The sequence below is a fragment of the Scyliorhinus torazame genome, chromosome 9 (genome assembly GCF_047496885.1).
Source record: "Scyliorhinus torazame isolate Kashiwa2021f chromosome 9, sScyTor2.1, whole genome shotgun sequence".
Lineage (NCBI taxonomy): Eukaryota > Metazoa > Chordata > Chondrichthyes > Carcharhiniformes > Scyliorhinidae > Scyliorhinus > Scyliorhinus torazame.
Window position 1 is genome coordinate 196613983 of NC_092715.1, and position 23598 is coordinate 196637580.

The window sequence follows — 23598 nt, forward strand, 5'->3', positions numbered from 1 at the left end:
TGGTGGCCAGGAAATGGGATGCCCTGCACAGGCTCAACCTGAGCCGGTTGTTTGAGCAAATGGAAGGGGACTTTAAAAGGTGGGACATGCTCCCGCTGTCACTGGCAGGGAGGGTACAGACTGTGAAAATGACGGTCCTCCCCAGATTTTTGTTTGTCTTTCAGTGCCTCCCCATCTTCAGTCCTAAGGCCTTTTTTAAGCGGGTGAGTAGGATCATTTCGGGCTTTGTGTGGGCGAATAAGACCCCGCGAGTAAGGAGATTGCTGTTGGAGCGCAGCCAGGGGGAGGGGGCTTGGCACTGCCAAACTTTCGCAACTACTACTGGGAGGCCAATATAGCCATGATTAGGAAGTGGCCGATTTGGGGGGGGGGGTGGAGGCGGCGTGGGAGCGGCTGGAGGCGGCGTCATGTAAAGGTACTTGTCTGGGAGCTCCTTTGCCGTTCTCGCCGACCCGCTACTCCACAAGTCCGGTGGTGATGGCAACACTGCGGATTTGGGGACAGTGGAGGAGGTACAAGAAGGTGGAGTCAGTCTGGACCCCGATATGCAACAACCACAGGTTTGTCGACGGTAAGATGGATGGTGGGTTCCAGAGCTGGCAGAGGGCAGGCATCAGAAGGATGGGGGATCTGTTCTTAGACAAAACTTTCCCAGTTTGAACGCGCTAGAGGACAGATTTAATCTGCCACCAGGAAATGCCTTTAAATATCTGCAAGTACGAGCCTTCCTGAAAAAACAGGTAGTGGCCTTTCCGACGCTGCCGCCACTGAGGATACAGGACAGAGTGGTCTCCGGCACCTGGGTGGGGGAGGGGAAGGTGACAGATATCTACCAGGAACTACTGGAGGCGGAGGAAACCCCGGTGGAGGAGCTCAAGGGCAAATGGGAGGAGGAGCTAGGTGAGGAGTTGGAAGCGGGTCTGTGGGCAGAGGTCCTGGGCAGGGTTAATTCCTCCTCATCGTGTGCCAGGCTCAGTCTAATTCAATTTAAGGTGGTCCACCGGGCACACATGACGGCAGCGAGAATGAGCAAGTTTTTTGCGGTATAAGACAGGTGTACGAGGTGCAAGGGCAGCCCAGCAAACCATGTCCACATGTTTTGGGCATGCCCAGAGCTTAGAGAGCTCTGGCAGGGGTTCGCGAGGGCAATGTCCAAGGTACTTAACACATGGGTGGTGCCGAGTGCAGAGATAGCGATCTCTGGAGTGTCAGAAGATCCGGGAGTTCTGGGGGCGAAAGAGGCCGACGTCTTGGCCTTTGCCTCCCGAGTAGCCCTGATACGGATTTTATTAATGTGGAGGGACTCGAAGCCCCCCCCCCCCCCCCCCCCCGAGTGTAGAGACTTGGGTTAACGACATGGCTGGGTTTCTCAGCCTCGAGAAAATAAAGTTTGCCTTAAGAGGGTCTACGCTAGGGGTCTCTCGGAGGTGGCAGCCGTTCATCGACTTTCTCGAGGAAAATTAAAATGTCAGCAGCAGCAACCCATAGGGAGGTGGGGGGGGGGGGAGCTTCATTGGGATGGTGTGGGAAGACTGAGTCGCGTGGGGTAATGTCTATTTAATTGTTATTGTATATTCTCTCTTTGCACTATGTTAATGTTCACTCTATTTTGTTTTGTTATTGTTGTTACTACTGTTTTATTATGAAAAATTCTGCAGACCTGGCCCAGCGCCGGGTGGAACTGAAAAAGCCAAGGAGACGCTTTATAAGAACAATGTGTGGGACGGGGATGCTGTACTCCGCCAAGCTCTGGTGACTTTCCAGGGCAGGCAACACTCTAAGGGGGGTAACCAACGGGGGGAAAACTGGGATGGGGGGGAACATGCAAGGGCTGCAGACTCAGGACAAAAGATGAAGGGGGGGGTAACACGCTAGGACGCATGGAAGGAATAATGAAACATCTAAAGATCAGAGCATTCTCGGACTACAGACTCAACCGGAAGAAAAATGAGCTGTCTACTATGGCCCCCATCTGCAAGAACCAAAGATTTATTCCCACAATAATGGACACCACCTTTAAAAGGTGGAGACAGAACGAGGAGGCACTGATGGTTGGGGACATGTACACAAACGACACAGTAGTAACCCTGGAGGAACTCATGGAGAGGTTCCAATTACCCCAAGGAAACAAACTGAGACGCATACAGGTCAAAAACGTCCTCCGTAAGGAAAAATCGACGTACCTCCAGATACCAAGACATTCGCTAATCGAGGAACAGCTGGACGCTGGCAACGTGCAGAGGGGAAACTGTACGGGCGATTGTTGGAGGACTGCACTCGCCCTGGATGAGGCAAGGGAATAATGGGAGGCAGAACTAGACATAGAAGTAGGGGCAGGACTCTGGATCAAAGCACTACACAGGGCGAACTTCACCTCCACATGCGCAGGGCTGAGCCGAATGCAGCTAAAGGTGGTGCACAGAGCTCATCTAACCAGAACCCAAATTAGTAGGTTCTTCCCAAAGGTGGAGGACAAATGTTAACAGTGCCAGGGAGGCCTAGCCAACCACACCCACATGTTCTGGGCTTGCCCAAGACTTGTCGGCCACTGGACAACCTTTTCTGAGGCGATGTCCAGGATTGTGGAAGTGAGGGTGGAACCATGCCCAAAAGTGACGGTCTTTGGGGTCTTGATCTGCCAGAATTCTTCATGGGGAGGGCAGCCAATGCCCCAGACTTTCTTTCCCTGACCATCCGCCGGAAAGTCCTGCTCGGCTGGCAATCGGCAGCACCACTCAAAGCTGCAGACTGGCTGTCCGACATGGTCAAATTTCCCACGCTGGAGAAAATAAAATTTGCCATCCGGGGGTTGGAAGAGGGCTTCCACAAGACATGGAAGCCTTCACCAACTTGTTCCAACACAAAGAAAACAAGAGAGACAAGGGGCAAAGTCACAGGGGATGGTCCGAGGGAAAGCTGAAGCCCAGATTAAACTATAAATAGACACCTGTAGACGGGTGATCTGGCCACACAGGGGGTTATAACAGATGTATGCCAACGAAAGGGGTCCACGGCCACAGCGGGAGGGAAGATAATTGCCTGTAATTATATGTGCTGATTTCTGATTGCAATTTTTTTGTTTATTTCCCTTTTTGTGCGGTTACATATGAGTTGTGAAGTATAAGATGTGAAAACCCAATAAAAACACTTTTTTTTAAAAAACACAGTGAACCATGAGGCCAAATCCCTTCATATATGCCACAAGGCAGCTTGTTCCTTTTACAAGTCTACCAAACGTTTTTGTGACGTGCTCACGAGTAGGCCTGTATGGTCGTGCTTGGCGGTGGGTTCAATGGATGTGAATTTAGACCCGTCACTAGGAATGGCATGCATTTTGTCAATATAGCCGTGCTTGTTAAGGATGACTATTCCAGTCCCTTTGTCCAACTTGCAAAATATATGTATGTTGGGCTTGACCTTGAGGCCTTGCAATGCCACCACATGATGCCACATCTCACATTAAATGTAATTCCACGATTGGATAGCATTTGTTGAACATTCCTGGGCATGGCAAAAATTACACTAACAACCAATTTAAGATCATCAATCAGGCTTGCAATGTGACTCAATTGTGCTTATTAGATGTTACATATATTCGTATGCGAGGACCTGTCCTCTGCAGGCAAACAGAACAAGTCGAGAAATTGCATGTTTTTTAAATTCAAACAAAACATGGGGGAAACATGAGTTCCCTGGTGAATTCTCCGAGCAACACCACAATCAGAGTCAACTTGCCAACCAACCAGCACATTTTTCACATCCAGTATAAACTGTTCTCCCTTTGAAATTTGGCAGTCTTGCATCTGTCCTAATGAGTGCAAGATAATAAGCTTCAAAATCATCTCTTTTTTTGGCAACAGTGATGACGTTTCTCTTTATCTCGGTTTTCAATGGCTGACCATTTATTCTTATTAATCTAATAAGATTTATTGGGGACACAAGTAAGCTTACATTAACACTGCAATGAAGTTACTGTGAAAATCCCCGAGCGCCAACTCCGGCGCCTGTTCGGGTACACTGAGGGAGAATTTAGAATGTCTAATTCACCTAACAAGCACATCTTTCAGTACTTGTGGGTGGAAACCGGACCACCCGGAGGAAACCCACGCATACACGGGGAGAATGTGCAGACTTTGTTCAGACAGTGACCCAAGCCGGAAATTGAACCCGGGTCCTGAGCGCTGTGAAGCAACAGTGCTAACCACTGTGCTACCGTGCTGCCCTGTGCGACTATGGTTTTGTGTTCTGGATTCCACAGCAAAGAATTAATAAAACAAACCTGCTTAACATTTTTAGGGAAGAAATACACTTAACATTTCAGGTCGATGATCTTTCCCTTGGTTGTGATCCAGCGGCTTGGCCTCGGGGAGATTCTATCCACCGAGGTCACACTTAGAAGGAGATTGAGGCGCCATTTTATCCGGCAGCCCCGATATTTCTCCCCCCGCCCCTCCATTTCTGTGACCGCCCTCACCCACCCAACTTTGGGGAGGCCCCCTGGGAATCTCCCCTCCCATACCTGGCAAGGCCCCCCCGTGGACGGGCCCGGTCTCTGGCACTGTCAGAGTGCCCATGTGGCAGTGCCAGGGTGACGGGCTGGCAGTTCCAGGATGCCCAGGTGCCAGGGGAAATGGCAGGGTGCCACCCTGTTCCCAAACACCCAGGGAGATTCCCACAGGTGCTGGTATGCCTGGTCCATGTTTGTGTGGACCAGTACTAAGCGGCCCTGGTGAGGTGAATCCAGTGAATGTATATTTAAATGAGCTGAGCTCATTTAAATATCCAGATCTGGATCTCGCCCAGGAAGAGCGACGCCTCGAGAGATCCCATTGAATCTTGCGAGACGTTTCGAGCGTCGCAAATCTCGCGAGAGGCCTTGGCCCGAGTCGGGCACGGCGATGTGGTTGAATCTCGCCAATAACTCTGTTACTCTCTACACAGGTGCTACCAGACTTCTCAGTATTTCCAGCAATTACTGTTTTCATTTCAGGTTTTCCGTATCAACAGTATTTTCATGTGAACATACTACGCTTTTGGAAACCCGTTCAACTCCAGAAACATTTCAGTTTTTATTTAATCTCAGTCAGCATAAAGCAATATCCGCAAACAACCCAATCTACAAGAATAACGACAGAAGAAAAATCATGTTATTATTTCAGCAATCATTTTGCTCAACATTTTGTGGATAAATATGTGGCCTCAAAATAATTTGTGTCTTCCTCATATGAAAGTGTTGTTAGGAAAATAAAGGTAGTTCTAAGTAGAAATAAGGCATAGTTTTAAGGGAGTCTAATTTAATGTTCTGTGCCTGGAAGGTTAAAACCTATGGTTAGATTTATAGAGTCATGCAGCATGGAAACAGGCCCATTGGCCCAGCTTGTCCGTGCCGCCCAATTTCAATCACTAAGCTCGCTCCACTTGCCTGCATTTGGCCCATATCAGTCTATACCCACCCTGCCCATGTAACTGTCTAACTGCTTTTTAAAGGACAAAATTGTACCCGCCTCTACCGTTGCCTCTGGCAGCCCGTTCCAGATGCTCACCACCCTCTGTGTGAAGAAACTGTCCCTCTGGTCTCTTTTGTATCTCTCTCTTCTCACCTTAAACCTGTGCCCTCTAGTTCTAGACTCCTCAACCTTTTGGAAAAGATGTTGACTATCTACCTTATTGATGCTCCTCATTATTTTGCAGACCTCTATAAGATCATCCCTAAGCCTCCTACACTCCAGGGAAAAAAGCCCAGCCTATCCAGCCTCTCCTTATAACCATCAAGTCCTGGTAGCATCCTCATAAATCTCTTCTGCACTCTTTCTAGTTTAACAATATCCTTCCTATAATAGGGTGACCAGAACTGAACACAGTATTCCATGTTGATATTCATGCTGGATAAAGGAGTTTGTAAGTTTGGGGGGGTGGTGAAAGAGTAATTTGGAACACCTGGACTGGATTTCGGATTGCAAATCACCAATGGAAAGCATTATTGTGAAGAAGATTTTAAAGTGTGTTTTTTGGGAGTTGAGTTTGGAAACTCTCCGAGGCCAATCATCCGTTTGGATTCTGAGGGGAAATCCACAGACATAACTTAATATTCAGAGCGGAGAGTGTATTTGACCATAGCCATCTTGTGTGCTTAAAGGAAGTTGTGTTATTGAGATTGTTGGAGTTTAAGATATGCTTAGTAATCCACGTTAATCTTAAAATCTGGGTGTAATTGTTAAGGTAAGGGGAAGTAACTGAGTATTGTACCAAAATCCAACTTTTTCATGCTGAATAAATGTATTTCCTTGTTGTTAAAACTAATTAGTGATCCTGTGATTCTGTTCTTCCACGTCCTATAACAAATGTAAAAGTTACGGTCTTTAAGCCAGGGTTCCATTGTGGGATCTTTCCGCCCAGTTACAACATCAACTGGGATCATAACAACATGGGTGCTCTCGCGGCATTTCAAGATGTGGAGAATGGGTTATTGGATGCTGATTAGTAATAAGTTGTTGGGAAATTTTGAAACGTGGCAAGTTACTGGATTCTGAACTGTAAAACTTGGTCTGGAATTTATTGTTAAATGGTGGGATCTGTAAATTCGTAAAAGGGGATACTGAGCTATTGTACATAGGAACTGGAGTTACAATGAGGTATATTCTATGGGTTGGAATCCAAAATGGCATTGGAAATTGCTGAGACTTTCCTAAAGCTGGAAGATGTAACTGACTGCTTCACAGAAAGTAAACAAGCAGCAACATATTAAATTGGCGGATAAATTGGAGTTTGGATTTCCTGCAGGGGTAAGGAAAGCCGAGAACTTTGAAAGCATAGCAAAATATTTAAAATTGCAAAGGTTGTCAGATACACCAAGTGCTTCGAAAAGGGAGGCAATTGAATTAGCTAAAATTCAATTATAAATCAAACGATGGGGCAGCACGGTGGCGCAGTGGTTAGCATTGCTGCCTCACGGCGCCGAGGTCCCAGGTTCGATCCCGGCTCTGGGTCACTGTCCGTGTGGAGTTTGCACATTCTCCCCGTGTTTGCGTGGGTTTCGCCCCCACAACCCAAAGATGTGCAGGGTAGGTGGATTGGCTATGCTAAATTGCCCTTAAATTGGAAAAAAAATGAATTGGGTACTCTAAGTTTATTAAAAAAAAGAAAAAGATAAATCAAACGATTAGAAATGCAGGAAAAAGAAAACAAAAAATAAATAGAAATGAAAAACCTTGAGCTACAGATGCACGAAAAGCAAAAAGGGAAAGAGAAGAGAGAGAGGTTTTCAAAAGGAAATTGAATTGAGGAAGCTTTACGTAGAAATGGAAAGATTAGCAAGGGAAGACAAGGAAAAGGAAATAAGAAAAAATTTCAACTTAAAATGCTGGAACTTAAAGCAGAGACACTAAAGCACGATGAGGAAGGACGTAGTTCTAGCTTTGAATCTCGTCAGGAAATGTTTAAATTTACACAAACACTTCCAAAATTTGAGGAAAAGAATGTGGAAACATTCTTCATTTCTTTTGAAAAGGTAGCTAAACAGATGGAATGTCCAAATTTACAAAGTAGATTTGAAGGTCAAGATAGTGAGGTGTATGCATAATTGGCTGAAGACGTATCTGTTGATTACGATGTAGTGCATTTGAGTTGGTTCCTGAGGCATATAAGCAGGAATTTCAAAATGCAAGAAAACAGCCTGGACAAACACATTTGGATTTGAGAATCTGAACCAAACTAATTTTAATCATTGGGTATGGATATTAAAGGACATATGAATCACTCAGAAAGGGGTAATTCTTTTGGAAGAATTTAAAGATCGGAACGCAGGTTCAGGAACAAAACTTTAAAACTGCAATTAGCTGATGAGTATGAACTGCTCCATGGAACCACACCTTTTTTTTGTCATCCTTTTAAACATGAGAAGGACAGAAAGTAGGAAGAAAAGAAAACAAATAGCCAAGAAAGAGATGGAACAGTAGGGAATGGTCAAGAAATTTCACCTCAGATCCAAAAGGAAGGTGCTGAGGGGGAAGTGCCATTCGGAAGCCGAAATGTTTCCATTGTAACAAAGCGGAACACATGATGGCAAATTGTTGGAAATTAAATGGAAAGCTGGTTGCAGATGTAGAAGAGGAAGCATCTGAAAAAGAAATGGCTGTTAAAACAGTAAGAAGTCTTACAACACCAGGTTAAAGTCTAACCGGTTTGTTTCGAATCATTAGCTTTCAGAGCACTGCTCCTTCCTCAGGCGAAACTGCAGCAGTGGTATAGGTGAAACATGCCTTTCAGAATCTATGTGAAAGGGGGATAGTTCTGAGGGTAGTTCAATTAATTATTTGAGTACAGATGAAGGAAGTCAGGCTATTGGAGGTTTGAGATATTTTGTTTCAAAGGGAGATGTTTTCCCTTACTCCTCCACCAAAGTAAACAAATTACATTTTTGAGAGATACATCAATCATTGATGGTGGCTGTTGATACAATTTGTATTCCAGTAAGTTTTCTGAAGGAAAAAGTATTAATAGGGGATATTAAGGAACGGATAACCGTTTTTTGTGTAAAGTTAGTTTGAGAAGTAATCTTGTAAATGGAATTGTTACAGTGGGAATTGTTCCTAAATTACCAATTGGAGGCATGCATTTCATCTTAAGTAACGATTTGGCCTGTGGAGATAGTAATGTGAGGAAAACTGGATTAGAACTTGGGCGTTGATCATGGTGCTCTGAACAAACTATTGAAAACTACTATGGTGAAAAATGAGGCACATATTGCAGATAACAAGCAATTGAAGGAAAATCTGATGAACACAGAAAAAAAAAATCAACTTTCACGCACGAAAGAGGAGTTAACGAATGAAAAACAGAACTGCTGAGACCAAATAAGAATCAGGCTGGGAAAGCGGAATATTTGACCGGGGATCTTTTGTGCATTAATATCTCCTTTCTTCTCTTGTCAAATTCTCTTGTAGCTGTTTCAAGAAAATTGTTAAGATGCTTCTTGTGATTACTCAAAATTTGGTTTTGTATTCTTGCTTTGTTTGCTCTTTGAACTTTGTGGTCTTGTTGTTTCTCCCAATCCCGTTTCAAATGAGTTCTTTTCAATTCTGTTTGAGTTACGTCAATCACTATCTCCCTCTGAAGTTTCATCGGTCGTTTGAACCCTTCTACCTTTTAGCACAAGTTCTGAACTATCTCAGCCCAGTTCTCAGTGGAGTTCGAATGGTCTTTGGCAAACTGTTCACTTGCTTTCCACCCAACTCCTGCATCTTGTGTAGTATCACCGACAAGCATTTTTAAATCAGTGTCTCTGGCCATTGACTCAGAAAAATCACTTGGCAATTTCAGTACTTGTAGTTGACAATTTGTAATTTCCAATTTTGCATGCAGTTCAGTTATTTTCTGCGTGTCCATTATTGTCTTAAATACATCGGTAATACTACTTGGATCAGTTCTTTGCTCAACTGTACCATTATTCGATAATGAGTTTTTATTCACAGGATTAACTTTTGAATTGCAACGCTCCATACCATCCATCTTTCCCTTCATTTCTTCCTTTTTGTTTTGAAGTTCAACAATCTCTCCCTTTAGTTTGACTGTGTTAAATCAAATTGTGAATACGGAAAGTGCATTTCAAAATGCAACTCTGCCTATGTCACGAAAATAACAATTGCACTGTCGACCTTAATGCAACATTCTTTTCTGAGTTGAAAGGTGGAAATCAGAAGAAACAGAAAACAAGACTTGAGTTATGAGAATGTTACCACGTATAGATTCTGATGATGCAATTGAAGTTATTGTTTTTGTCAAATCATTATAATTATACAATATGATGCAGTAAGAAAACTACTTTCATGATATAATAAGTTATGTGAATAGATATTTATCATATTAAGTTTGTGTAAAGTAGATGTTACACCAGTGTAAAGAAATCTTCAAGATTATGAAGATTTATTTATTTCAAAGGGGGAGGTGTTCGGAAAACAAAGGTAGTTTTAAGGGATTTATATCTGTTTTGGTAACCATTAGAATATATATTTTTAATGGGTTTAATTTACTATTTGTGTGCCTGGAAGAGTAAAACCTATAGTTAGATTCATGCTGGATAACGGTGTTTTTTGTAAGGGGGTTGGTTAAGTTCCAATTAAGTTTCTATTGTGCTTAGAGAGGACTACAGTGTGAAGAGTAAATAGCCAGAAGTATGTGGGCATTGCTCAGAAACTGAAGGCCCTTTCGAGATAGAATAGCTTTTTCAGTTTCAGTTGGTGAAATTGCAGTTGAAGACAGGGCACCGATGAGTGAACATCCCTCAACTATGCCAGAAGACACACTGGACAGGACAGGAGCTGCAAAGGGGCAGGCTTTCCAAGTAACCAGTAACTGTCCAGATAACCAGGGAATTGAGACAGATAGGAGGTCTTAAGATGACTGAGACCAAGCTATTGTTCAGAAGAATGCAAGGAAGAGTAAATCAAGTATTTTGAGTGAAAGAAACAATTGCAGTAAACAGATTTGAAGTAGGAAAACAGACTTCAGAGGTAAATCAAAAGGGGGATGCCATTTTAAAAAGAATCTGGGAATCGAGAGTTGAAGTAATTGTGGACAGTTTGTACAGCAGTCAAGACAAAGAAATCCTAAATGAGGTAGTGTAAAATCTGGATACTGGATTCAGTGTTAAAAGTAGGGTGGAAGCTTTGTTTAAAAGAGTAATTTGGAAAACCTGGATTGTATTTTGGAATGCAAACCACCAATGGAAAGCATTATTGTTAAAGATTTTAAATTTTGGAGTGGAGTTTGGAAACTCTCAGGAGACAATGGGCTGGGGAGGGATTCTGATGAGAACTCCACAAACATTCACCTAAGATTCAGAATGGAGAGTATATTTGACCACAGCCATGTTATGCGTTTAAAGGGAAGTTGTGTTATTGAGACTGTTGTCTCTTAATAGGTTTGTAGCCTTAGTAATCGGTGTTAATCTTAAAACCTGTGTGTAATTGTTAAACTAAGGGAGGGGGGGGCGGGAGAGAGAATAAAGAAATATTGTATTATAATCCAACTTTTTCATGCTTCGCAAATGTTTTTTCCTTGTTGTTAATGCTAATTAGCAGTCCTCCTGTGATTCTGTTGCTCCACGTTTTAGAAAAGTGAAAGTTACAGTCTCTTGAGTCAGGGTTTCACACAGGAATCTTCCTCTCCAGCTATAACATCAACTGGGATCATAACAGTGTGTTTTGTAATATTAATTTCAAGCTTACCAAGATTCAAGATGGGCGCTTGCTGACACACAGGAGTCTGCAGCAGAAGTAAACTCAATCCAACAAGCATCTCTTCAGCAGGAATACTCTACCAACAGATCAATTAAAAACAAAACTTTTAGATTTTACTGATTTTGTGCATCATACTGCAACAGAACTCAAACTATTATGACAAAGATGATTGCAATGCACCAAGTCGGGAGAACATTCAGAGTATCGGAATTACGGCAAAAAAATATTTGACTAACGATTAGTAACCATAAGCCAAATGAAAACCTCTTATATTTTGAACATACAATGTGTGACAATGTGTGACGAATGGAGGATTTTCGGAAAATTGATTTATAAATATATTGGACAATTAAAAGGTTAAAACGCCTGGGGTTAGTTTGAGTGTGATTGACTGCAGTTAACCGGTTTTTGAAAAAAGGATTCTGTTTTGCAGGGCCTGGGCGCTTTCAGGAGCCAAAAGGTGAAATTGACCAGAGGAATCTGTTTTTCAGTGTGGGCTAATGCACTGTGGTTTGACCGGGGACAGTCCTTCGGGAGTTAATGTGTTTTCAGTCCCTGAAAAGTTAATTTGTTTACCGCTTGGGGAGATGGTGTCAGTGCTGGTTGGAGCGATGCAGAGAGAGACACTTTTGAAAAAGCTTTGGAGAGGAGAGTTGATGGCTGATCCAGCCAGCCTTATTTTGACCACAAGTAAAAGCAGGTTTCTCTCCCAGTAGAATAGTTTAATGAATGGTAATAATATTTTAAGGCAGAGCAGACATGTCTGAGGACAAGGAAGTAGCTGAAACAAGCCAGTTGGAACAGCTGTTTGAAGAGCCCCAGCCAGAGTCTGCAGGGGTTCTAACCGGAACCAAATCTGTTCTGCAAAGTATTACTCTCTGCCATGTTAATTTAAAAATGGATTGCGAGCTGCAAGTTTCTTTTCTTGTTGTTTAATGGGCAATTGAGTCGGCGTGGTTAAGGGGTCATTGTAAGCTGTTATTATAGGGTGTTAATTGGGCGGCATGCGGCGCAGTGGTTAGCACTTGGACTGCGGCGCTGAGGGCCGGGTTCGAATCCCAGCCCTGGGTCACTGTCCGTGTGGAGTTTGCACATTCTGCCCATGTCTGCGTGGGTTTCAGCCCCACAACCCAAAGATGTGCGGGTTAGGTGGATTGGCCATGCTAATTTCCCCTTAATTGGAGAAAAAAATAATTGGGTACTCTAAATTTAAAAAAAAAAATGATCAGGTGTGAAGTTAGAGTGTAATATTGTACTCGTAATAAAGTTTTGTTTTAAAATATCAAATCCCTATGTTTTCATGCAATCACTCCTGGAGCGAAACTACAGCTCGCAATCCATTTTTAAAATTAATATGGCAGAGAGTAATACTTGCTTTGCAGAACAGACTTGGCTCCGGTTAGAACCCCTGCAGACTCTGGCTGTTCCAACTGGCTTGTTTCAGCTACTTCCTTGTCCTCAGACAAGTCTGCTCTGCTTTAAAATATTATTACTATTAATTAAACTGTTTTACTGGGAGAGAAACCGGCTTTTACTTGTGGTTAAAATAAGGCTGGCTGGATTAGCCATCAATTCTCCTCTCCAAAGCTTTTTCAAAAATGTCTCTCTCTGCACACTCTTGCAAAGTAAACTAAAATATTGGGGTTTCGGTCCAGTATACTTGCCACTGTTGGGGTCTAGTCTGGGATCGTAATACAATGATACACAAAAATAAATAGATCTCAACCCGATAAAGTTTCCTTCATTGCAAATATTCGCAAAGATCCTTCATTAGCCAGTGGGTATTTTTTTTTAAACTGACTGTAGCTCAGACATAAGAATATTGTTGCTCGTGTGTTTTAAAATTCTTTAATTGTAAATTTGAGTCCTTTCCTATCCATTCACCTGTGATAACAATCTTTATAAAACACTACTCTTCACCCATGAGGTTCACTAGCAATCTGCCTGACAGAAAGAAGATGACTAAGTTAGAAAAATTCTATCCTATCATTAAGGCGCGCTATGTATATAATTTGCAAATATCTTGCCCAACAGTTGAAAAGCCATGCATTCTAATTCAAGAATTCACATTGCATACCTAGAAAACAAGTAGATTTATGCTTGTGCAACTTTTCTGAGCACATCAACTATTTGGCATGAAAGACCCTACTAAATTTTTCAACATCCAGTGATGCTTCTACAGATAACAGCACACAAGAGAACTTATTGGCACAGGGGAAAGCAAATTCATAGACTTCACAAAGCCTTAAGGAAACAAGAAGCAAGTTAAAGAGATCTGAAGGTTGGAGGCCAGCCAACAATTGTTTTATGAATGTCAACCGATAAGGAGCATTAAATTTGATTTTCTTTTTAAAGTGCATTTCAATTCACAACCAGTACCCCTTCTCTAATTAAAGTCATTTGTTTTGGAGCCAAGGGCTTGGAGAGGCAAGCATTTTGCTTTCCAGAATACAAGAAGTTGGTGGTCTGGCAGCAGGAGACTGCAAGATATTAATGTCCCAGGGCTTTTGAAGCCAGTGGGCTCCATATGTGACATGTACATAGTGCAAAATGACCTGACAGTTGAAATGCCAATTGAAGTAAACCGAATTCCTGGCAGCCCTAATTCTTTCATTGTGATCCCTGTGAAGGAAGTAATATTGTAATTGAATAAGTATAAAAATTACATTATATTGTGAGTAAAGTACTACCTCTGATGTGACACACACAACTCATCAAGCTGACAGGTACTGCGCAGGCCTTTTCTGGGCAAACAATGTGTGCACGCAGCTACGCAAGAAAATATTAAAGATTTGTGAACTGGAAAAAACTGCACACAGATAAATTTTAAAGGAAACCAGTAGCAAAAGACTCCGATGCTGGAAATCTGAAATAAAAACTTCCTCTAATTCTGTTGAAAGGTCACAGACGCAAAGCATTAGCGATTCTCTCTCCAGTGATCCTGCCAGACCAGCTGAGCGTTTCCACCAGTTTCTAAACTTTAATGCAAACTTTGTGAGGCACGATGGATTTGTGAGGATGTTGTTACTCAATGGTAAAGCCCAAGATGTTTATCAGCATTAATTCAACGGCAAGATGCATTAATGCTCTGGAAGAGGCGTGACAGAGCAGCATAATTGATATAATATTCATAAAATTGAGGATATGTTGCCTTTCCATTTTTCTAACCTAGAAGATATAATGGTGATGGAGGGAAAGAACATTCTTTGTACATTTTACAATAATGTGTCAGGACAAATTTCATTTACGATTAAGACTTGTACATTCAAAACCTGCACTGCTTACCTCAGGAACATTGCTGGCAATCATATGAACTTGATGAATAAGGGAGGAGAATTCTCCTGTGATTTTCAAACTAAATTCACAAATACACAGCAGTTGCAGAGACAGCTGAGCTAGTTCAGATTTCCAAAACTGAGCGTGGTGAAGAAAAGCGAGTGATAACTCTTGGAGAAAGATGGAAGCTTCTGTAACTTGTGGCAACGTCGTTACCTGTTGGGAAAGAAACAGAAATACAACAGTGCTTTTGATGCTGTTTCTACATGAGTAATTCAGAGGCCTGGACAGGGACAGGAGTTCAAATCCCACCATGACAACTGGGGAATTTAAATTCAAATGAGTAATAAAACTGGAATAATACGATCATTAATAATCATCATGAAATTACTGGATAATCTTAACACTCATCTTGTTCACCCTGTCCTTTAGGGGAAGAAATCTGTTGTCCATACCTGGACTGACCTGCCCACAGCACTGTGGTTGATTCTTAACTGCCCTCTCAAATGGCCTAGCAAGCCACTCTTGTATCAAACTGCTGCAGAAAAGTCCTGTGGATGTACTTACCACATGGGCTGAAGTAGTTGAAGGTGGCACCTTAACACACCATTCCCAAGGGCAATTGGGGGTGGGCAATAAATGCTGGCCCACTCCAGGACCTGGACACACAAATGAAGGTTGACTCTCCAGTGCCGTACAGAGAGGCTTCTGCACTGTCAGAGGTGCTGTCTTTTGGATGAGATGTTAAACCGAGGCCCCATCTGCCTGTCTGAGTGGATGTAAAAGATTCCCATTCCACCATTTTGAAGAAGAGAAGGGGGAGTTATCCCCAGGGTCCTGGACAAGATTTTTCCACAGTCAACATCAGAAAGACAGATAATCAGGTCATTATCACAATGCTCTTTATGGGAGTTTGCTGGGAGCAAATTGGCTGCTATGTTTCCTACTTTACAACAGTGACAACACTTCAATGATATTTCAGTGGCTACAAAGTACTTTCGGACGCCGACTGGTTGTGAACCTCCATCTACACGCAAATCTTACTGGCTTTTATTTCAGGAACACTGGTGAACAATGCAACTAACAACCATGTGCAAGCTGGTGTGCTATAATTTGGACTCAGCCTAAAATCTTTTTCTCACAGCGAGATTAAAGTCTCTGTAAACAAACCATGTCTTTTACAAAATAAGACCTAACTCCTTTACTCTCTGCTGCAATTCAAACATTTATAAACCAGATCACTTCCAGCAGGCTAAATTAATGTCCTGATTTATTTACAAATAAAGTGATCATGAGGAACAAAAGCAGACAAAAATACAATATAATTAATCATTTGGAATGCATAACAACTGAAGTAACCAATTCTAATTTAATGGAAAATCAGCCAGGTTTTCTCAGGGGCATTTCTCAGCTGATTCATTAGATTACAGTCCATGCAATGGATCTGAAAATCTGCCTCAAAAATCTCAGATGGTAAATATGCAAGAGCGGTCTATCCAGCTCTCTATAAATTCTACACATACAATGGTATTTAACATGAATCATCCAGTGTTCAGAAGATTAAGTACAAGAAACTAATTTAAGATCTGAAACTTGCACAATTGATAACAATAGGACAATTGCTTGTCATGGATGTCTTTTAACCTTCATTTACTAATTCACCACAGTGGGCCAGATGTTTCTGGAAGAAAGAGGCCGGCATTCTGGCCTTTGCGTCCCTAGTAGCCCGGCGAAGGATCTTGCTAATGTGGAAGGAGGCGAAGCCCCCCAGCTTGGAGGCCTGGATAAATGATATGGCAGGGTTTATCAAATTGGAGAGGATAAAGTTTGCCTTGAGAGGGTCTGCGCAGGGGTTCTACAGGCGGTGGCAACCGTTCCTAGACTATCTCGCGGAGTGTTAGATGAAGGTAGGTCAGCAGCAGCCCGGGGGGGGAGGGGGGGGGTCTTGCGTGGGGGGGGGGGGGGGGGCTTGTTTGGGGGGTATTTGAGCAAGAAAATACATGAAGGATCTGGAAAACTGACATGTACGAGAGGAATCCAACGTACAAAGCTCTGTATCATATCGATTTACCATGTTCATGTCTTGCTATGTGCGCTTTCTTTCTTTTTGTTACGGGGGGGGTTTGTTTGTAAGGGTGAAAAATTGTGTTAAAACTCTTAATAGATATATATATATTTTTTTAAAAAGATGTTTCTGGAAGAAAGCATCTCCTGCATATGCTATTAGTTAGACCTTTCCCTACACCCTTCAGGTCAAACATTTTTTGCAGCATTACTCACTAGATATGCGAGTTGACAATAGCTCAGCAATAGCAATGGGCCATCAAGAATTTTTAGTGAAAGGCAGGACCAATGAGATTTAAGGATCAAGAAAGGAACAGAGTAACAACTTAGAAAGAGGGTGAATTAAAGTTAAATCATGTGGTGGGAAAAGACAGAGCCGGATTTTCGAGGAGTTGTGGAGACTGCAGATCTTTGGAAATACCAGACGGGTCTGAGATCCGGAGTTTAACCCCATTTCTGGGAGATCCTATTTTCATTGGTGGGTGAAGGGGATGGAGGGTGAAGCATACAGAACAAATTAGGAATCGGCTGGGCCATTTAAACTCATTGCACAGGACAAGCAGACGTGTTTATCGCACCAGGAATGGCCTTAACCTGCAGTGTTGGTTCCACAACTTTATGGTGGAGATGTAAGTGCTCATGAAGCACAGATAAGATATGTACAACTAGAAAGTTGTCAAGTTATTTAAATCCCCTGTCCTATAAAATTAAAAAAATAAAACAATTGTCTGCCTGTGACTGCAAGTTTTAAAAAAATCTGTCTTCACAGTTTCAATACTTAGCTGTTTCCCGTACCCGCCTCCTCGAACAGACGCCGGAATGTGGCGACCAGGGGCTTTTCACAGTAACTTCATTTGAAGCCTGCATGTGACAATAAGCGATTTTCATTTTTTTAAAAATGCGCTTTCAGTATTGGGTCTTTTTTTAATGATGAACACTAATTTTTTATTGTAACAAACCCAAGAAAAGGAGGAAAACCTTAACTTTAAATCGGAGATCAGATGTTGGAGTTTGGGAACTATAGTTCCCAGCGGGCCTTGGCAGTCTCTGTGTATGCGTCAGGCGCAGAATGGCTGCATATGCGCAGTTCGTGCCTTCTCCACTTTCAGGTCCCCGCATCCCACCCCCACCACATCATTCCCGTTCACTAGCTGAAACTTTACAGCTAGCAAAGGAACCCCACCCATGGTGTATGTTCAAAGAACAAAGAAAAAAAATTACACTCCCCAATCCGTTCCAGTTACGGAAGAGTTACCAATGCCCAACATCCTTACAATACTCAAAGTCCCCAGGGCCAGATATCTACCATAATACTACCCTATCACTACCCCCAATAACCTTAGCTCCTTCAATCCCAAATATACTTCAGATACAAAATACAATACATTTCAAGCCAACCCCATTAAAGTCTCAATCTAGTCCATTTAATCAAGTCCAAGTCCACGCTCCTTGACAAACGCCTCTGCCTCCTTTGAAGAAATTATCTTTTGACTGAAAAGTCACTCTCAACTTTGCCACTCTCAAAGTCACTCCAAACGTGACTCCACTCCTGAATAGAGTTGACGTCACCTTATTAAAAGCTGCACTCTGCTTCGCCAGCTCCACTCTGACATCTTGGTATATCCTAACAATGCTTCCTTCCCATCTAAAGTCTCGATTCACTTTGGCCCATTGAAGAACCCGCTCTTTTGCCTGGAAGCTGTGGAGTTCAAGAATCAGCTGATTCGCCCGAGGCATCCACCAGAGTACTCGGTGGATCAAATCCAACTCTGGAGGATCAAATCCAACTCTGGAGGGGACAATCGCCCGCCTCTCCAAAAAGCTTGAAAAACAACTGAGAGAGGCGCTCAGTCGGCTTTGGGCCCTCCAACCCTTCCAGTAACCCAAGATTCTGAAGTTCTGCCGACTCGACCGGTCCTCCAAATCATCCATCTTTGCCCTCAGAACCTTGTTCCTCGCCTCCGCCAGCAACATCTCAGCTTTCAATGAGGCAATTCAACCACAAGGCCGCCTCCACACCCATCAGCGCCTCTCCATGCTCCTTCAGCAACCCCAAAGTTTTTACAGCTTCTCCCGAATCAGGCCAAGTGTCTCCTCAATGACCATTTAAGCGTTTCCATCATCACCCTGCCCTGCTCCTCAAAATGCTTTGCAAACCATTTTTCAAACTCCTGCGTCATCACCTCAGTCAGCCACACTCAAGGTGAGGTTCGCTGCCTTCCCTCCTCCTGGGCTTCGCGAGCTTACTGGTTCTGTGGAAAGATTACCCTCTGTAATCTTCTCACCATCAACCAACTTCACATATTTTCAACATAAATTTGCCAACAAATTCCTTATCGCTTCCGATGGGCCGCTTTTGATAACCAAAATCCCCGGACGTCGGGTGAAAAAGTTCAAAAAACAAAGACCATGGCGGGAGCTACCTTATGTGCACCCTTCTTCTACTTGTCACCACCGGAAGTCCGGTATTCACACTTCTTAATTTGGAATTTCCTTTTGTACTGTCAAGATGGTGTGGCAGTGTTGTCTGGAATCCACAGTCAGAGTCAGGTGACCTATTGGCAGCCAATCTTTGCAGCCTAAAAATGGGCATTTTCAAAATGTAAACAAAACAATCCCAGAAGCTTCCATACAGGGGGAGGCGGTGGCCTAGTGGTATTGTCACTGGACTAGTAATCCAGAGACCCAGAGTACTGCTCTGGAGTCCCAGGTTCAAATCCCGCCATTTCAGATGGTAAAATTAAAACTCATTAAAAGTCTGGTGATAACTGTGTAACCAATTATCGATTGTCATAAAAATCCATCTGGTTCATTAGTGTCCTTTGGGGAAGAAAATCTGTCATCCTTACCAGGTTTGGCCTATATGTGACTCCAGATCCACAGCAAAGTGGTTGATTCTTAACTGCCCCTCAAGGGTAATTAGGGCTGGGCCTGTGACACAGCCTGTGATGCTCACATCCCATGAACAAATAAAAATAAATGTGAACATAGTCCATGTTTGAGGTTATGAACAGGATATGCTTTCACTGGCCATGGCACCCCAATTCTACCTTTGTAACATCTCCTAATTCCAAGTCTACCTCAGGTCACCTGCTGCTCAAAGTCTCAGCTTTATTATCTCTGCACTGGCCCATTCAAATGCTCTCCTGGCCCATCTTCCATTATCCACCCTACATGAATTTGTACTCATCCAAAACTTTATTTCCCAAATACTGACTTGCTCCAAGTCCTGTTCAGCAGTATGACCCTCTGCTATGATCCCAGTTGATGCTTCCCTGGACAGGAAGATCACAAAATTGAACCCTGGCTCAAAAAACCGTAACCTTTCCTTTTTCTTTTAGAAAACATGGATGAACAGAGTTTCAGTGCTACCAATTAGCTTTTAACAAAAAAAGTATTTATGAAACATGAAAGACTTGGCCATAATACAATACTCCTTCCCTCCCACTTATCTTGACAAATGTACACAGATTTTACGGATAACATTGGTTACAAAATATATGTTATGCTATAATGCTTTTGATAGACACCCAGTCCCTTTAAACCCACAGGCTGACTGTGGTCAGACATACTCCATTCTGAAACCAAGTGGCAGATTCCACCCAAGTGACCTTCTATGGATTTCTCTTTAAATTCCCCCAGATGTGTTTTACACCCTGAGCCAACTTGTCTCACTGGGCTCTGGCTTTCACACAAGTGATTCCAAACTCCACTCAAAAATGCATGCTTTGGTAACTTCTTTCAAACAATGCTTTCCCTCGTCTGTTTTCAGCAAGGATCCACCAGGTTTTCCAACTCCCCTTTCAGTAATTCTTTTGTCTTGAATAGCCACTTGCATTCAAACTTCCATGCAAACTCTCAGGGATCCAGCCACTACTTACTGCACAATTGTTTCACAGGCAGTAGTAAGCTGTCACAAACTTTATAATTACCTCAGATATCTCTGGCTTCTCAGCTCTGTCTGTAACTTTAATAAACAGTACCCTGTTCCAGTTCCCTCAATTCCTTTAACTTCAGGCTTCCTGGAAACGTATCTTCATCCTCTAGTTGGCTTAATTAGTTGTTCTTTAGATTTCTGATAATGGCTTCCTTGCCCCTTACTCCATTGCATGTTTTTTCTTTTCGCAAAGCGGTAAGAGATGGTCCCCCCTCTCACTGCTAATGTCCTTCTATCCTGGGTTAATTTAAACTATAAAAATACAAAAAGGTCTCTTCCCCGAAAAGTCGCCTCTGATTACTTAGCAACATCTCTTTCTTTCTCCAAGCTCTCATTTACTTTACACACTCTCAGAGCACAATGCTTGATTCTCAGTTGTATCAGACCATTATGGGGAAGCAGTGGCATTGTGGTATTGTCGCTGGCCTAGTAATCCAGAGACCGAGGTTAATGCTCTGGGGGCCCAGGTTCGAATCCCACCACAGCAGATGGTGCACTTTGAAATCAATTTTTTAAAATCTGGAATTAAAAGTCTAATCGTGACCATGAAACCACTGCGGTAAAAACCCATCTGGTTCACGAAGGAAACGTGTCCTCCTTACCTAGTCTGGCCTATATGTGACTCCAGATCCACAGCAATGTGGTTGCCTGTTAAATGCAATAAATGCTGGCCCAGCCAGTGATGCCCATATCCCATGAACAAATGAAAAAAAAGTTTATTTGGGCAACTACCAAAACCACTCATATCCTGAGAATGAATGAACAAAAATACAAACGGAATCTGAGCCCATTTTTCCAAATTGTCCCAGATACAGATTGTAATTCACTGGATGTTTCAATAACATAATCCTGTGTTTAATGTAGGTAGTACAATATAAATTTATATGAATAATTAATACACCAGTTATCATGGAAACCATTCTGACAATTATTAATAGTTTCAATAGATTATTCGGAGACATGGATAGAGTAGGGACAGGAATGGTTGTTGCAGGTGCCGGGGTTTAGATATTTCAGTAAGCTCAGGGAAGGTGGTAAAAGAGGGGGAGGGGTGGCATTGTTAGTCAAGGACAGTATTACGGTGGCAGAAAGGACGTTTGATGAGGACTCGTCTACTGAGGTAGTATGGGCTGAGGTTAGAAACAGGAAAGGAGAGGTCACCCTGTTAGGGGTTTTCTATAGGCCTCCGAAAAGTTCCAGAGATGTAGAGGAAAAGATTGCAAAGATGATTCTGGATAGGAGCGAAAGCAACAGGGTAGTTGGTATGGGGGACTTTAACTTTCCAAATATTGACTGGAAACGCTATAAGTTCGAGTACTTTAGATGGGTCTGTTTTTGTCCAATGTGTGCAGGAAGGTTTCCTGATACAGTATGTAGATAGGCCAACGAGAGGCGAGGCCATATTGGATTTGGTACTGGGTAATGAACTAGGACAGGTGTTAGATTTGGAGGTAGGTGAGCACTTTGGTGATAGTGACCACAATTCCATTGCGTTTACTTTAGTGATGGAAAGGGATAGGTATATAGCGCAGGGCACGAGTTATATCTGGGGGAAAGGCAATTATGATGCGATGAGGCAAGACTTAGGATGCATTGGATGGAGAGGAAAACTGCAGGGGATGGGCACAATGGAAATGTGGAGCTTGTTCAAGGAACAGCTACTGCGTGTCCTTGGTAAATATGTACACATCTGGCAGGGAGGAAGTGGTCGAGCAAGGGAACCGTGGTTTACTAAAGCAGTCGAAACACTTGTCAAGAGGAAGGAGGCTTATGTAAAGATGAGACATGAAGGTTCAGTTAGGGCGCTCGAGAGTTACAAGTTAGCTAGGAAGGACCTAAAGAGAGAGCTAAGAAGAGCCAGGAGGGGACATGAGAAGTCTTTGGCAGGTAGGATCAAGGATAACCCTAAAGCTTTCTATAGATATGTCAGGAATAAACGGATGACGAGGGTAAGAGTAGGGCCAGTCAAGGACAGTAGCAGGAAGTTGTGCTTGGAGTCAGAGGAGATAGGAGAGGTATTAAATTAATATTTTTCGTCAGTTTTCACACAGGAAAAAGACAATGATGTCGAGGAGAATACTGAGATTCAGGCTACTAGACTAGAAGGGCTTGAGGTTCATAAGGAGGAGGTGTTAGCAATTCTGGAAAGTGTCAAAATAGATAAGTCCCCTGGGCTGGATGGGATTTATCCTAGGATTCTCTGGGAAGCTAGGGAGAAAATTGCTGAACCTTTGGCTTTGATCTTTAAGTCATCTTTGTCCACAGGAATAGTGCCAGAAGATTGGAGGATAGCAAATGTTGTCCCCTTGTTCAAGAAGGGGAGTAGAGACAACCCCGGTAACTATAGACCAGTGAGCCTTACTTCTGTTGTGAGAAAAATCTTGGAAAGGTTTATAAGAGATAGGATGTATAATTATCTGGAAGGGAATAATTTGATTAGAGATAGTCAACACGGTTTTGTGAAGGGTGGGTCGTGCCTCACAAACCTTATTGAGTTCTTTGAGAAGGTGACCAAACAGGTGGATGAGGGTAAAGCAGTTGATGTAGTGTGTATGGATTTCAGTAAAGCGTTAATAAGACTCCCCACGGTAGGCTACTGCAGAAAATACAGAGGCATGGGATTCAGGGTCATTTAGCAGTTTGGATCAGAAATTGCCTAGCTGGAAGAAGACAAAGGGTGGTCGTTGATGGGAAATGTTCAGACTGGAGTCCAGTTACTAGTGGTGTGCCACAAGGATCTGTTTTGGGGCCACTGCTGTTTGTCATTTTTATAAATGACCTGGAGGAGGGCGTAGAAGGATGGGTGAGTAAATTTGCAGATGACACTAAAGTCGGTGGAGTTGTGGACAGTGCAGAAGGATGTTACAAGTTGCAGAGGGACATAGATAAGCTGCAGAGCTGGGCTGAGAGGTGGCAAATGGAGTGTAATGCAGAAAAGTGTGAGGTGATTCATTTTGGAAGGAATAACAGGAAGACAGAGTACTGGGCTAATGGTAAGATTTTTGGCAATGTGGATGAGCAGAGAGATCTCGGTGTCCATGTACATAGATCCCTGAAAGTTGCCACCCAGGTTGAGAGGGTTGT

At 42.9% G+C, this 23598-nt stretch overlaps 1 protein-coding gene across 5 annotated transcripts in view; it reads right to left on the reverse strand.

The window, feature by feature from the left end:
- focad (focadhesin) overlaps window positions 1-23598 on the reverse strand; it is a 334365-nt gene that overhangs the window by 219081 nt on the left and 91686 nt on the right. For all 5 annotated transcript variants that reach the window (XR_011949158.1, XR_011949159.1, XM_072516930.1 and 2 more), the window contains 2 exons: window positions 14523-14729; window positions 11226-11313 (listed from right to left, as the gene is read on the reverse strand). Coding sequence is in view for 3 of the 5 variants with exons in the window: in XM_072516930.1 (XP_072373031.1) it covers window positions 11226-11313; window positions 14523-14729 (295 nt within the window). In the remaining 2 variants the exon portion in view is untranslated. The remainder of the gene's footprint in view (window positions 1-11225; window positions 11314-14522; window positions 14730-23598) is intronic.